Source organism: Corvus kubaryi, unplaced genomic scaffold (genome assembly GCF_017639235.1).
Source record: "Corvus kubaryi isolate FWS band 111438036 unplaced genomic scaffold, C.kubaryi_AGA036_p1.0 37354, whole genome shotgun sequence".
Lineage (NCBI taxonomy): Eukaryota > Metazoa > Chordata > Aves > Passeriformes > Corvidae > Corvus > Corvus kubaryi.
Genome location: NW_024581116.1, coordinates 5,212,550 through 5,228,301, shown reverse-complemented (window position 1 = coordinate 5,228,301; position 15,752 = coordinate 5,212,550). Strand labels below are relative to the sequence as shown.

The 15,752-nt window shown below is 39.9% G+C and overlaps 1 protein-coding gene across 2 annotated transcripts in view; it reads left to right on the top strand.

The window, feature by feature from the left end:
• The window catches only part of MFSD2B (major facilitator superfamily domain containing 2B), a 39,039-nt gene that overhangs the window by 13,350 nt on the left and 9,937 nt on the right, over positions 1-15,752 (top strand). For both annotated transcript variants that reach the window (XM_042032865.1, XM_042032864.1), the window contains 6 exons: positions 305-383; positions 4,427-4,596; positions 8,700-8,790; positions 8,885-9,006; positions 11,372-11,455; positions 12,773-12,853. In XM_042032865.1, coding sequence (XP_041888799.1) covers positions 305-383; positions 4,427-4,596; positions 8,700-8,790; positions 8,885-9,006; positions 11,372-11,455; positions 12,773-12,853 — 627 coding nt within the window. The remainder of the gene's footprint in view (positions 1-304; positions 384-4,426; positions 4,597-8,699; positions 8,791-8,884; positions 9,007-11,371; positions 11,456-12,772; positions 12,854-15,752) is intronic.

Sequence of the window (15,752 nt, the reverse complement as noted above, 5' to 3'; positions counted from 1 at the left end):
CCAAATTCTTTAGAGTCTATCTGTGAAGGATGTTTTCCCAAGGAAACTGAAGGAGCCCAACATTAAGGTAAACCCTCTTCATATTTTATTATTTGTCTTCTGAAAAATACTGATTTCCTTTTATATCCTTTACAAACCAGACAGAAGCAGGTCTTTGTGCTAAAAAATTGGTCGAGGGTACTAAATGTTCTAAATGAATGTTCTAAATTAATTCTGAGGTCCCATTAAACCATTTTCTTGGATATCAAAGGAATACAGAAGTTTTACCCTGACATTTCCTAAGTCATCTTTTTTCTTTCCATAGTTATTCCAAGTACCATACTCTGCCCTCACCATGTTTCTCAGCACAGACCAGAAGGACAGAGATTCTGCAACAGCATATCGTGAGTGTGATCTGGGCTCTCTCTTGGGGATTAGGACTGAGTTTTACTGAAAATCATTCTTAATCTATAGGAAGTTCCTCATGATTTGTGTCCCTAAACTGGACTTTTATAAGAATGTTTTAATATGTGATGAAAATTAATTTGTCTTCAAAGGAATTGCATTTTTCTATCTAGATAGGAGACATTAATATTTCATTGTCTCAAATTGTCTGATTAGCTATAAAACTCTTTTTGGTTTATTGCTAGCCAGAGGAAACAATAAAAATCACTCTTAACCAAGCAAGGGCAAGGAATAATGATTTCATTTAAAGGTGATTTGTAGGGGGAAAAGCAAGAAACATTCAATTAAAGTAGGTATGAAAGTCATTGTGAGGAGTTTGTTGTTTTGGTTTTATTTTGGGTTTGTTGTTTTGTTGCCTTCTTTTCTTTAGTTCATATTTCCTTAGATTTATGTGTTTCATGTTATATTCAAATCCCAAACTTGTTTTCTCTGAAAAAAAATTGAGAATTCATAGAACCAAGACAATTAACCTCACCAAAAAGGAGAGTAATTTTGTGTGCATGTTCACACCAACTGAAATCTCTTTTTTCATTTCATCTGTGTTTTTTTAATTAATTCTGACGTACACCAGGTAGTTTAAGGGCAGATCTTGTTGTAATATAACTAGCACTCTGACTGTATTAGTTAAAAGAATGAGGCTTTCCTGACCATATCTCTGGCTCTTCAACAACAAAAACCAGACAAACTTTTTTCCTTTGAAGCAAATCAGTCAGACCAAAGAAAGTGCAGTGAAAATATTTTCGAGATTTCCTGTATAGATCATAAATTGAATGCAAGAACAAATTGCTCCCCTCCTGCTCTCTTCAACTCTGTTTTCTTGCCTTCTTTACTGTGTAGCTGCATTAAGCAAGGTAAAGAGAAAGAAGTCAAATATTACATGAAAGACTTTTCTATGTCTTAACTTGTCCTTCAGTGTTGCTTTAGAATAACTTGTAGGTTTTTTTGTTGCATCTGTTTTCTCTTCCTGGCAAGATCCCTTTTCTCTTCCATTAGTCCTTCTAACCCTCAGCATACTTGATTATGTTGAAACCCACAGAGGCACAGCGAAATAGACAGAAAGATAAAAATGTAATGTCAAAAATTCTAGATACGATATCCCCTGAGCAACCCAATCCCTGTTCAGACACATGGAACAGTTGTAATTTGCATTATCATCAACTACCTTTAAGAAAAAGTCTAGGCTGGCAGTCACAGGACAGGACTAAACAGCAGGAGATTCCAGTTGTGTTATATTCTTTGGCACTGACTGTATTCTGAGTCATCTGGCCTAAATTCTAAATAAATCCCTGTACCTAGTGTTTTCTATTGTCTGGTTTTATGTCTTCAGAGGCTGTGATCCAAATGAATGTGCTTTCTGATCTGCTAGTCCCATGCAAGGCTTCACAGGCACGTGAAACTTGTGCTCATAAAAGCTGTTGAACTCCGTGGCTGAGAGGTGTCACAAATATATAGTGTAATTTTATTGTTCAGAAAGGGTTTAACTTCTGAGTGTACAGCTGCTCTCCTAAACCAAATAAAGGTGGTGGAATGAACCATAGTTTTGACTTTTCAAGTGTTGGTATTTTTGTGTATGTTGATATAATATTTGTTTGGAGCAAAGTTTTCTTGTAATGGTTATGATTACGTGAGAACCTTGGTTTTTTATCTTTTTCTTTTTTGGTAAGTGTTTTACTTAAACACTTTTGCCTCTCTTTGGTCTTCATAGAGGATTCTTCTTGTTGATAAACTGCCTTGGATGCAGTCAGTTGTTCAGGCATTTCTTCAACTGTTAAAGAAAAACAACTGTGCAATATGAAGTGTGCTCTCAAAAATAAGGTTGGGATCAGAGGATCCATTACCCTCTGCTGGAGACAAGAAGAACTACTTATTATAAATTTTATTCTGCTGTTACCATGAATGCAAGGTAGAAATACTGGATTCCCAAGTTGCTTTAACATAAATCCTACTTACATTCTGGCCAAAATATAACCTACTTCAAGGTACAATCAGCTGGCAGATCAGCTTTCTTGGCTGATGTGGAAAGTAGTACATCATAAATTCTGAGCACACAAGAACTTTGAAGGATACCTGCTTCTCAGCTCTTGCTACTACTTAGAAAATAAAGTTTCATGCTGGCTGCATTTCTGGTGCCTCTAATGATGCTTCTGAGTTTTATTCTATACAAGGGCTTGATAAAATGCAGATGTAGAGCCCTAGACAAAGATTATAAATGTGTAGGTGGTGTTTTAAATGAAAGGGTGATTTTAGTGGGTTGCCTTTGCACTGAGTTTGGAAGCTCTGCAACACCCAACGGAGACCAGTTTGCGTCCAAACACTTCAGACCAGATTTGGGTTAGATTTTGTTCCGGTTTGGCCAAATTTAGAAATATATCCTCTGTTTAGAGGCATAGAAAGGCACAGGAATTAATTTCTGGGCATAGGCAGCAATATGGGATACACATCATAAGGTCACCCCAAGACAGATTTCCACCATCTGCCAGGATTTTTGCGTGTATGGACTGAATTGCAACGTTGCTGGTAAGATTGGATGTGAAGTTTGGGCAAGGAGATTTTTTTACTTCCCATTGGTTTAAATTAATGTTACATGGCACCTCAAATTTTCCACTCAAAAGCATTTGCAGTTTGTGAAGAGAGTAGCAATAGTTTAAAAGGTCCAAGTCTCCTAGGGAGCCTCTCTTCCCTTTTCCTTACTGGATCTTGCATAACCACACACAGCCTGCATTTCTGCACTGTCTGAGCCCCTCGCAGTCTGTGTGCGTTGCCGTCCCTTTAGATGGTGAAGAATTTTTATTCCTTTACAGGAGCACATAAACAGCCACGTGTCTGAGGTCATCTAGGAAGGCTGTTATAGATCAGGAGACTTGAATAAACATGAGCCTAGGAGCTTTTGAAATGCCTGTCACTTCCTGAGGGGAGTATGATAGCCACCAGGACACAACCTGCTCTGGAAGCATCCCTTCAGAATCCCCTGTGGTGCTTCTGAGAAAGGAACATGGGACTCTGGGAGCCACTGAAAGAGAAAAAATAGAAAAAAAGCCTGAATCTTGGGTCAATGAGAAGTCCATTCCCTCATAAATGGGGAGACTTTGCCCCTGTCGTTAATCTGTTCATGCAGTCGGCCCTATATATCTTTATGCAAAATGTGTAAAGAGAGTCTCTGGAACTAGGACAGGAATTCAGTACCTCCTGCCCATGGGGATGCTGGGTATGGTCATATTGCAGGGAGACAGGCATGGTAGGCTTGAAATCCCTCAGGGTGAGGAGGGTCTAGAACCCAAATTTCTCACCATTCGCCTCAACAGAGCTGCAAGATGTGGTCAGTTTGTTGATCAATTTCATGAGATGATGCCCGTGGTTAGATTTTTGCTTTCCTAAGTGGAGGCTTTGGTTATTTTTTTAGATGATCTTTTTTTTTTCTGGTGAGAGTTAGTGATCTGGATCATTCTCTGAGGTAGAGGTAGATAGTTCTGCCTGACTCTGGCGTTAGGCAATTAAGAACAGCACCTGCTGTTTCCAAGAGTTTTGTAGCTGTACTATTTCCATAAACCTGAGGTATCACTTTATTTTTCAGTTGGAGGACTCAGAGGTCTGATTAGATAAGTGTTTCACAAGTTACTGTCAAGTTTGAGATGAATAGTCTGATGTCATGACTCCAAGTCCTGCTTTGGAGAAAATGGCATTTAAAAAGTAGTTCCACTCTGGTCCTCAAGATGAAAGATCTCCACGTTATCCCCTTGTGGCTCTTAATCTCAGCATTCAGCATCTCATGCAGCTTGTGTGGATGCTTCTTCTCAAAGCTGATCAGAAAAACAAATGACAAAACTCTTTTTCCTTGAAACTGTTCTATTACTGACCTTCCAGTTCTGCTGTTCTTTGCATTACTCATTCCTGTAAAAGGAAATTGTTTGATGACATTTCTCTTCAGTGAGACAAATGAGCAAGATTCTCATCCTCAGTGCACATTTGTGCTTCTGTTTTTTAGGAATGACCATGGAAGTGCTTGGGACCTTGATTGGAGCTGCACTTCAGGGGCAGATTGTGGCCAGTGCTCATGTCTCTCCCCACTGCACTGTGAATCCCTCACTAAACACCACTGACTCCTGGCAGGACGCTCCCAGCATTCCAGACCCCTCAGATCCCCTGTCTCATCAAGTAAGTGTCTATGGGAACACATTGAAATGTATAAAATACAGAGAAGGGTGGGGATGTTCCTCTAATACCATATCATATCCATCTGGATGAGCACAAATGCGACTTCCTTGAAATCAGTGATGTTGGAGCTGAGGCGGTGACCCTGTTGCAAACAGTGCTTCCCATCTTTGCTGTCTTTGCAACCCCTCCTCAGTGTGACAGCATAATTTCTCTGAGAAGCTTTGCAGGGGGTGCCAAACCTATAAAGTAGCTGGGAGGGACATGGCCATCCTTTGTTTTCACTAGGGGCTGATTTACAGTTTATAGAAGCTTAGAAAGAAAAGCTAAAGAGCCAGAGGAGGGTCACAAAAATTGTCAGAACGTTGGAGCACTTCTGTAAATACAGGCTGAGATTTGTTCAGCCTGGAGGAGAGAAGGCTCCAGGGAGAACTTACTGCAGCCTTTCAGTACAAAAAGGGGGCTTTTAAGAAAGATGGGAGAAACTTTTAACCAAGGCTTGTAGTGACAGGACAAGGGGGAATGGTTTTAAACTGAAAGAGGGTACATTTAGATTAGATATCAGGAAGATTTTTTTTACAATGAGAATGACAAGGTTGCCTAGAGAAGCTGTGGATGCCCCATCCCTGGAAATGTTCAAGGCCAGGTTGGATGGGGCTCAGAGCAACCTGGTCTAGTGGAAGGTGTCCCCACTCATGGCAGGGGGTTGGAACAAGATGATCTTTCAAAGTCCCACCCAACCCAAACCATTCTATGATTCTATGAAAAAATGTTGGCTATAGTAGGATCTTTCAGTTCAGCAACACTGCTTTCCAAAGGAGTTACCACTGGAGATGTCCTGTACAGATAAATGGCAATTTTGTGAATGAAACTAAGTCCTATTTGGAATCTGTACTTTTGTGAAGGTACAAAGCGCTGTTATAAGTAAATGTTTGGTAACAGGCAATTAGTGGGGGCAGATCTCAGTGGTTCACATGTGGAATGAACCTAGGGATCCATGCTTGTTTATTTAATTTGCCATGGCAGACTTTTCCTGTAATTTTTCACAAATAATTAATCTCCTCGTACTTGACTTTTATATTTTTTTGAGAAACAAAGAAGGTTTTATATCTGGGAGGAAAACCTAAAACCTGATCCAAACCTCAGTTAGCACAATTTGATAGTCTTCAATTGTTTCCAGTGGTCTAGAAACAGGCCCTGAATCAAACAATTACCTTGTGGAGTGGGTTTTACCTTGTGTAATCAGCAGATTGTTGGTTCCATTTTACCAACTGCTAGATTCATCCTTTCTTTTTATGCTTTCATCTGTTGCTCTCTCAGTGCAAGTACCAACCAATATATAAAATACCCTATGAAGAAGATTCCTTGACCTGAATCTAATCTCAAATGCTTGATGCAAATGAGGAAGTACATATTTGTGCTCTTCCTAATGTGGTTGAGTAGCTCCTATTATCATGCTTCAGCAGCAGTAAAATCACAAGCTAAAGGCATGTTTTTATCTATGTTTTGAATTTGCATACTCTGGCATCAACACTGGTGGTCCAGGAAAGGGAATAGTCCTGGCCTTGCCCCATTCCCAGACGCTATTCTCTTTCTCTGTTCCTTACTTTTTCTGGCACAGGCTTCTCATAGAGCTGATCTGGGCAACTGTCTGAGGACACCTGGGCTGCTTCTCTAAGTGGCCATACCATTTTATGGCTGATTAATGTGTTTTGGAAGATGCTTGTTTGGTAACTTGTAGTGTGTGTTTTAACAAGACACAGAACATCATCCTGTCTTCCTTTTTAGCTTCTGGGACAATGGTTTGATGTAAAACACTATTGTGTTTATTATACCTCTGTGAATTGTCAAGATGAGTAGCTTGACAAGTCATGGAGCAAGCTGAATTTCATTGCACAGCAGATTCCCTGTCTGAATCTGCTTCAGACTAAAACCCCCAATTGCTATTTTGAAATCTCTGAAATGGCTTTCACATAAAAAATGACACAATCTTGATTTATTTCCTTTCTGTCTAATCACCTGTGCTTTCCTGTCCTTTTTGAGGTAGGAGGGAGATCGAGAAAGAAACTTCACAATGAGTTGAATGTCAAGTCATTTTTTATTTTTTAAAACTAGTAAAGATCCATAGCATAAAGTAGCCAGAGTTTGTAGGCAGAGGCATTATCTTTCATTAAACTAGATACTAAAACTGGGAAACTATGGGAAAGCTCTTAGACACAAACATTTTTCAGATCTGAAGAAGTTGCAGTGTGACTGGAAACCTGTCCCTTGTTCACACCACACACAGCAGAATATGCACCTAATTAATTGCACAGTAAACAGGAGATGTTGGATCTTGAATTTTGGTTGTATGACTGATGGGCATTAAGTTACAAGTTGAGGCAGGACTAGATTATATGAACTTGAAGAAACTCCATCAGGAAATATTTAGAAGAGGGCAAATCTTGACTTTCTGTTAGTGCCCTTCAGAAGTATGGCCCTGACCCTTTTTGTTACAAGGACTATTTCTTCTCTGCTCAAGAGCACACCTAGTTTTAAAAACCACTTAGTGAACAACTGATATTATTTTGCTCATTATTGAAAAAAAGGAAACGGAAGAAATGGTTATTTTTAAGCTCTCCTGGAGTTGTTACTATAAGCTTAGGAATGTATCTTTATTACTGGAAACCAAGCATGGGTACTGATAGAGTTGTAGATGGGCTAACAAGTTTTGTTCAGGGTTGGAGAACCTTATTTGGCCTGCCATGAGTATCCTTGATAGTGTAAGCTCAAATTACATTTAATGATGGCCTATGAAATACAATATTTAATTCAAATGCTTCCAGCAAATTAACAAATACGTAAAAATAAAATATAAAATTCACAAAGGAGTCCTGCTACTATCCTTTTTTTTCAGACCATTCTCTTCTGGCTAGGCTGCATTTGAGGCTGAAATTGCCTTGTTTAAGTGAATTCAGGCATCTCCACTACTGCTCTCTGTATTCTGTGCAGGCCATGACCAGCAGTGTGAAAGTACCCTGTGACTTAATTTATGTCTCTGATATAAAAAATCCCTCACCTTTATCCCATATAAAGAACATTCCTTTATTTCACCATGTTATTTTCTGAAATGTAAACATCTTAACAAAAGCTGTTTTCTTGAAAATCTTCTATTCTTACATGGTTAATCTGAATATGTTTGCACCTATACTAAGTGTCTTTATATTTGGAAATACATTCTTGTGATTGCATTTTTTACCACCTTCTTCTTAGAATTATAATAATTTCATCTACAATATATAACCAGTAATTTGGAATTCAGTTTTCCTATCAAATAATCACTGTGTCATAAAGCTTTTAACCAGCACTTACTTTATCTTTGATAACACACTCTAAAGTAAATTTTTACATCATACTAAAGCAAAATATTTTTTAAAGCTTTAATCCAAAGTCAGTGTAGTCAGAAACAATAAATGAGACCTTGTGGTGTGGGAAGTATCCTTGGAGGCTTTGCTCCCCTGGATAAAAGGAAGCAAAGATTTCTGAATTTGCTTGAATATTTCCCTAAATAACTGGGAAAACCAGCATGCAAGCTACCATATACTCAAAACATTGGCATGTAAGTATGATTTCTAAAATTCATTATTATCATCATGTATAAATGCAAAAACTGTAGTAACTATGTTTACATCAGTACTGAGGACTCTCCCATCCACCATGAAGTTCCAGATTGCAGTCTGGACTTACTGAAAATTAGAATCCCTCTGTGGATTATGCATGGTTTTGATTAGGTGACTGTGTGTGTCTGTAGTTAGTCTCAATATAAGCAAATTTTTAAAACATTCAGGTTGCCAAGACAGTAACCCTTTTGTTCACAGCCTCTTTTTTTTTTTTTTTCCTTCAAGAAATAGATACTTATATGCCCTGAATTTATCCTAAGACAGGTGTGGTTTATAAACAAACTGCAGAAGTGAACATTTTTCAGAGAGGTAGCAGACAGGCAGTTGGCTGTATGCAGATGGGCATTTCTTCATTTGCAGGTGCCTTACCAAGAAGGGACTGAAATTTTCATAATGACATGTCATTCTCCTGTCACAATTTCAAATGTCTTTTTTTCCTTTTGAAAGGCAAAAGTTTACATGATTGCAGCAGGGGTCATAGCAGGTGTATATCTTCTTGGAATTGTCATTCTTTTTCTTGGAGTAAAGGAAAGGGATGGTAAGTTTCATTTAAATATGCCTTGATTTAATAATAGTTATTTCACATTCCTTTATTGAAAAGATTTTTATTTTATGTATTTTGCTTCTCTTAGATCCTTATGCCTTAAACTCAGACAGAGCAATTCCTTTTTGTAAGGGGCTTGCACTCACCATGAAGCATGGTCCATATGTGAAGCTTACAGCTTCATTTCTTCTCATCTCAACAGCGGTTCAGGTAACTTCAGACCCTCTCAGTCTGTGTGTTGGCCTCATTCCACTCTCAGCACGGGGGAGTCTGAAATGCAAATAACCTTTGGCTGGTGACTGGAGGGGTGATCTAGGGGGTGTTGCCTTCCCCTGTAAATCAGTAGGGAACCAGAGTCCTCTTTTGGGGTCCTGTGTGGCTGGAGATGGTTCTTAAAAAGGAGAAGCAAAGCCAAAGTCATGACCATTTAAAGACTTTTTTTTTCCTTTTCTTTTTTTTTTTCTCCTTTTCTTTTCTTTTTTTTTTGCCTTTCCTTTTCTTTTCCTTTTTTTTTTTTTTTTCATAAAAGGTGAAGAACTAGTCCCAGTGACCCAGACTGGGTCATTCTGTGTTATCCATCAACAGTTTCCTGTGGTTTCAATTGCTTAGAAAATGCCTTTTCTCTTCTGTCTGCTCCTCTCTGTGTGTGCCCTGCTTTAAACCATTGCCCCTTTCCTTTGCATAGGTGGCTGCCCTCAGATAGTGGCTGAACTAGGTCTTGTGGAATCTTTTGTGATGGAAGGCATTAGGCCAGAGTAAGAAGACATTCAAAGGCAGGAGGTCTCTCCTGTGTCAGAGTTAGGTAGAGCTCATTTTGAAATGAGGACCTGCAATTGGATGTGGCTCTCATGAAAAGATGTGGTGCATCCTCCCAGAGAGGAGCTGTAGAAAAGCCACTCAGTAAGGAACCCTCACTCCCCATAGGTCCAGGAGGCTTTTTAAGCTTGATTTTTTAGCTTTGTTCAACTCAGTGAATATGTTATTTTGATGTGAACTTGTACATATCAGTTGAAGTTTACTTTATTTTGAAAAGCAAATAATTGTCACATTTTTGCCAAGAGACTCTTAGTCACGTGAACCATTGATCAAATGAATATCAGGACAGAAGGCAGGAGTATGACATGTAAGAGAGCAGTCTGTGCTCACCAGAAGTCCTGGTGAATTACTAAGTTCCTTAGAAGGGCTGCTTAAAAGTTTGTTTGCCAAAGAAGCACTGAACTTTTTTGTTGGCCTGGATTTGGGCACAGCATCTGTTAGTCCTTGCTGGAATACTGAAAGGTGAGAAACAATAGCAGAAGTTATTTCTACTCATATCTGGGAGCTGGAGGTACTGTGACCAGCTGCAGGGACAGGGAGAAGATGAAAGATGAAAGGTCCCTTATTGTCCACATCCTTCCAGCATCCACTCAGTCAGCAGGGATAGAGAGCACATCTGGTTGCTGGCAGCCAACTACTTGCTGACAACACCCAGAGAGGAAAAGATTTTCTGTCAGTTCATATCTCTTTGTTTTGCTATTTGTGCAGACTGAAGGGAAGGCGTGAAGGGAGGCAGAAGCTGGAAGCTATGTTACTCCAGCTCAGCCAGCATGAGCAACCCTTGCTGCTGTTATTTGAGGGAGGGACACTGATATTGTGGACTTTAGAGAATGGATCAGTAAAGGAATGGGAAGGTAAAGATGCATTGGCATAATTCCAGAATATGATATCCTATGTCTAAAATTAAGGCAGCATAAACAGGGACACAAACTAGGGAAGGCTTTTGTGATAATAGAGATGGGATACAACTTTTTGAATATCCTAATTTGTATACATATGATTGGCCACCTGTAAGCTACAAGTACACAAAGGAGCAAGAATTGATCATGCTGCTGTGGCATGAGTATTAAATTCTCCTCTGTCACTCCACTTCTGCAGAATTGCTGGAGCTGGCCCTCCATCACATTCAGGTGTTCAGAGTCCCCTGAGTTCTGCAGAAGCACGGTGGTGGCACTGGCTTCACCTGTCATATAACACACTGCAGTTAGGTCCTTCCATCTGATGAGGATTCAGACGTAGGGAGATACCTGACCCAAAGCTACACTCCATATCTGAGGCTGCATACAAAACCAGCTGCTTTACCACAGAAAGTTGGCAGGAGTGTTACTGCAGCTGAAAAGTTACTTGTTTCAGAGTCAGAGCTTCTAGAGAAAGATTCATGGCCTTGCTGCGGAAAAGAGAGGGCAGTTTCTTGCAGTAGTCTGTAGCTGTGACAACAAAAGGCACATGGGACATAGGGAATAATGCCTCGAGACAGAATCCTTTCATAGGGCCATTACTGTTTTGGTCAGTTTTATGCTCTGTTAGGTGTGGTTTACCTCTTGTTTACCCCAGCATTACTGGCACGTTATTCCAGTGATAACGGGACAGTTACTGCTTCTTTAAATTGTTGCAAACAAGGGATGAATGAGACTCCCAAATCCTACATTTAACACATCAGTCACCGACTGTATTTAACTAATATGGCATGTGATGTCATTTTTGTCTTTTTTTTTTAATTTTCCTTTCTCTTTTGGTGGTCACCAAATGTCTTCAACAGCTGGAGCAGGGCAACTTTGTCCTGTTCTGCACTCACGCTGCTGGCCTCCGCAATCATTTCCAGTATTTGGTGGTGACCATCTTGGTGAGTTGTACTTCTCTCCCAAATGTTACCTGGTTCTCACTGGGCTTTGGCACAAAGTAACAGAAGACAAGAAGCGTTTTGTGTCTCAGCAGAGCTGTTAGGAAGCTACACTCTCTTTTGCATTGTCTGTTTGAAATAAAGTTGGTGTTCCCTGCTGTACTTCTAAAAATATAGTGGTTTGGAACTTTTAATTCATTCCTGGTTGTTTTTACCTGTAAGCAATTTTCTGCTCCTATAAAGGGCAAAAGCTGCTTCTAGAAAGGAGGTCTGGAATTTTACCAGCTTTTTCCCTTTCCCCAATCTTATGTGCTGAAAATTAAACAACTTTAATTTGCATATTCATACACACGACTCTTCTGGGCTAGGCAGCTTGCAAGGATAAATATTTAAAATATCCAGAAATATGAAGATTCCTCTCTAGAGCAATTGGCAGCATGATAAAAAGACCCTTGTACAGAACCTTTTTTCTTGACATACAGAGATAGAATTCTGCTTGCTTAGGTGATACTTATCCTTTCCCAAATTATAAGACATATCTTTTCCAAAAACATTAAAACCAAGGTGTTGGTTATCTTAAGGGTCTGCAAAAGAGGAGTGTTGGTTATCTTAAGGCTCTGCGAGTGATGGTCACCAAGAACAGAGACAAGAGACAGTAGAGTTAAAGTAAGCAAAGACTGAAATATAACTGTAACAATTAGATGACATTTAAATAAAGGTATAGTGTAAGGCTGCCATTAGTGGCAGTACTTCAGTGCATTGGTACTATGTTGCTTGTGGTTGTTGCTGCTATGGGTGAGTATTTCAGTATCTGAAACAGCAATGTTTACTGCAAGCAACTATTTCTCTTACAGATTGTTCCTAATGAGGGATACATAGTATGGAATGCTAACTCTAAGTATATCTTAGGATAAGTTTATCTTGCACTTCATCTTTCTTCCTGTACCATGGGGTAGAGCTAAATTCACTCATCATTTGTCAGGTTCAGGCAATGTGGCAAAAGGCATTAGCACAAAGTGTGACTATTTGCAGTATGTCTGAACCTCAATGACTGAGCACAGCTTTGACTGCTGTGGCTCGCATTAGGAAAGGAAATTTTAAGACACTGTCTTCTGATATTTGACTGTGGAAAACCCTCTCATGTATAGCTTAACAATGAATTTTAAAAAGTCACTCAAAGGATGAGGAAAACCAGTAATCTTCATGTTCACCTTCCTTTCAGGCCTTTATGTACTAGACAAAAAGATGCCTGTGAACGCTAGAGCTGAAGAAGACAGTGGCAGTAAGCACAGTACAGATATCGTTTTTTGTCCCTTGTAGGTATCAGCAGCTGTGAGCGTTCCCTTCTGGCAGAAGTTTCTGCAGAGATTTGGCAAGAAGTGTGCAGCATGTGGGATTTCGGTAAGCAAATGCTCTGAGAAAAAGAATTCTGCTTGTGCTCATTTCATTTGACAACTGGAGCCACTCAGGAGCTCTTTCAAGTGCTTATAAGCTCAATCTATGTGAATTTGCTCAGTTTCAGAGTTTGTTTTAAATCATTATACCAAATTTCAGACAGATTCCAAGTTTCCAAGTGAAACTTTTGAGAAATGAATTGATGCCATAGGGAGGCCCCAGTTTATTTAAGAATCTGCACAAGCTCTCCTCATTTGACTGCTCTCAGAACTGAGTCTTAGTGAAGTTTTATAAATTCAGATCTGAGTTGCCTCACGTTGACAAGTTATCTGTTGTACAAGGCTTGTTTTGTCCTTGTTATATGGTGCTGAGGTGTTTGCATTGGTAATTCGGTCCCAGGCAAGGAAACAAAACTCTGTTACACGTCCTCCTCTAGGAGCACTCCCATCCCTCTGAATAGGGAGGGACAGTTATTAGTGAAGTAACGAAAAGGTGACCTACCTGAGAAAAGAAGCCTGGTTTAACTGTGACACAACTCTGCAAAGCCAGCTCAGTGAGCCTGCCCTTGTCACTGATGGATTATTTTAAGTCCCTTACTTAGTGCAGACAGCAGCAATTTTCTGTCATCATCCTCGGTGAGTTATTGTATAGGCTGGTTCCTCACCATTTTCCCCCTGTTTACCTTCAATTACTTATGAAAGAGGAAAGAAAAATTGCCTTGTGCACAACAAAGCAGGAGGATTTGAAAAAACCAGCCCAAAGCTATATGTCAAAATCTGAACAAAGCTGAAAAATTTAGGTCTGGTGACAGTTGTTGAATAGCGTTGAACAGGTATAATTTTTGAAATTAAAAGCTGTGTTGGAATGACTTCCAGAGAATCAGAAGTAACTTAAAGACCCAAGTTCCAAATATGCTGAATTGTTATGTTTTTTGAAGTAGGCATCTGGAATCCAAGCCCCATCCTTATTTCTTTTTACCACTTGAGCAAAGAGAATTGCCAAAAGCACTATTGGCCCATTGACTAGACCTGAGAATGCAGATTTCCTCCTTAGGAAATCTCCTCCTCTGTCTACTTGGCTACAAAAAATGCTTTCTTCAACCAACTTGGCTCTACAAATTTAGTTTTACATGACTGGAAAGCCTGTCAGCACCTCTGTAAACATGGTTTAACTTAATTTTACAGTTGAGTTGCTTGACTGTTATGGTCTAAGTGGGGGATGGATTGAAAAAAAGCCACCTCTCTCTTTCACCTTGTAGACATTTCTCAGGGGACTCAGTGTGTGCTCAGTGATGGATTTAGTGTCTGACAATGCATCACAGGAGCTTCCTATGCTACCACCTTGTGTGATCTGTACAACTAACCTGTTCTCTCCCAGTATGAAATAAAAGCACATCATTTAAGGCTCCTGAGTTTGTCATTGGGGAATGGTCTACTGGAAGGGAAGGAGACAGGGGAGAAAACAAATTTTTCTTCTCTAAAACCTCACTCAGTTTTCAGGGTGAATATGTGATTGGAAATTCAGTTTCCTGAAAGAAATAGTCACAGTGCTCCAGACTAATTTTTCCTGTTAAGGTGATCCTAATGTTGAAGAGAACCCTGAAAGAGGTTAGAAGCTGGTAGATAAGCAACAAGAATCTTGGCTTTCTTCCACTGATATTTCTCCTTTTTTACCCATTCCTCCACAAGACGTGGCCAACAAGTCTAACTACTGATTAAGTATCTAAAGACTTTTTGGAATTATCAGGAATTATCCTGCTCCCAAGTAGGATCCTTGATAGCATTCTTCCCACAACCAGGTGGGTGCACAGGCTAGAAATTATTCTCTTCTATTTATTTCCTTCAGCTTCCACATGCTGTGTTCATTTAGGTGTCTGCTCTGCCCTCATGGAGCAAGCATTGAACTTACATTCAATAAGTCTCAGATGGTGACTGGAGGTGAAGTTGTCATGAGAAATTTTTAGAAGTGTGGTGTCTTCTTGGTTCATAGTTTTGGCAAGGTGTCTAAAAGCAGAAGACGGCTCTCTCCCACAACTCCAGCTTCCATCCTAGCCAATAATACCTTCTGGCTGTGGGTTTTGGAGGATTTAGTAAAAATAAAAACACCTCTTCACAGATATGCAATTGTTTACTTGCCATCTATGAGCACTGTGCAGCATGGAGAGATGCCTTTGGATGAATCCAGGCTCTGCAGCCCTGTTTCCACTTTCCCATCCTGTTTCCACTCTCCCATCCTGTTTCCACTCACATCCTCCCTGCACCTTTTCCTGATTTGCCCTTCATAATGTGCTGCTGCACAGACCAGTACCACCTTCAGCATCCCAGCAGGGTCACCTTCCACAGTGCTGCCAGGGAACGGATGGAAGGCATGGGATAACTGTAGGATATTGTTTATAACTCAGAGGGCAGCAGCCCTGTGATGAGGGAGCAGATGCCAATAACAGAGTATTTGCTTTACAAGTAAGAAAGAAGGAGCTGCATTAGCTGCTTATTGCAGTGGGAGCACTGCCCCCACGACTGCGATGCCGCTGCGCGAGCAAGACTTTAGGGCATTGTAACCTCAGTCCTGCTGGCCCTGCTTCTCTTTCTCTAGGAAATTACAGTTACAATGATTATTATTATTGATCTAGAATTTTGTTTAAGTGCTTTGGTTTCTGAGTGGGTGCCCCATGTGGAGCATAAGGCAGTCATAAAATTGCTTATAGACAACATAAAATCTTGTATTGCTGGAGTGCTCTCTTGTGGTGAAATAACGATTTTGCCACAACACTGGGCTAATGCAAGGATTATCTGCCTATGCTGGGAACTTGCAGTCAGGAAAGGTTATTTTCTGCCTCCTTAACTTGGGAGCAAATGCTTTAGATGGGAAATGCATTTAAAACATAAACATAATGGATTAGGCTCCA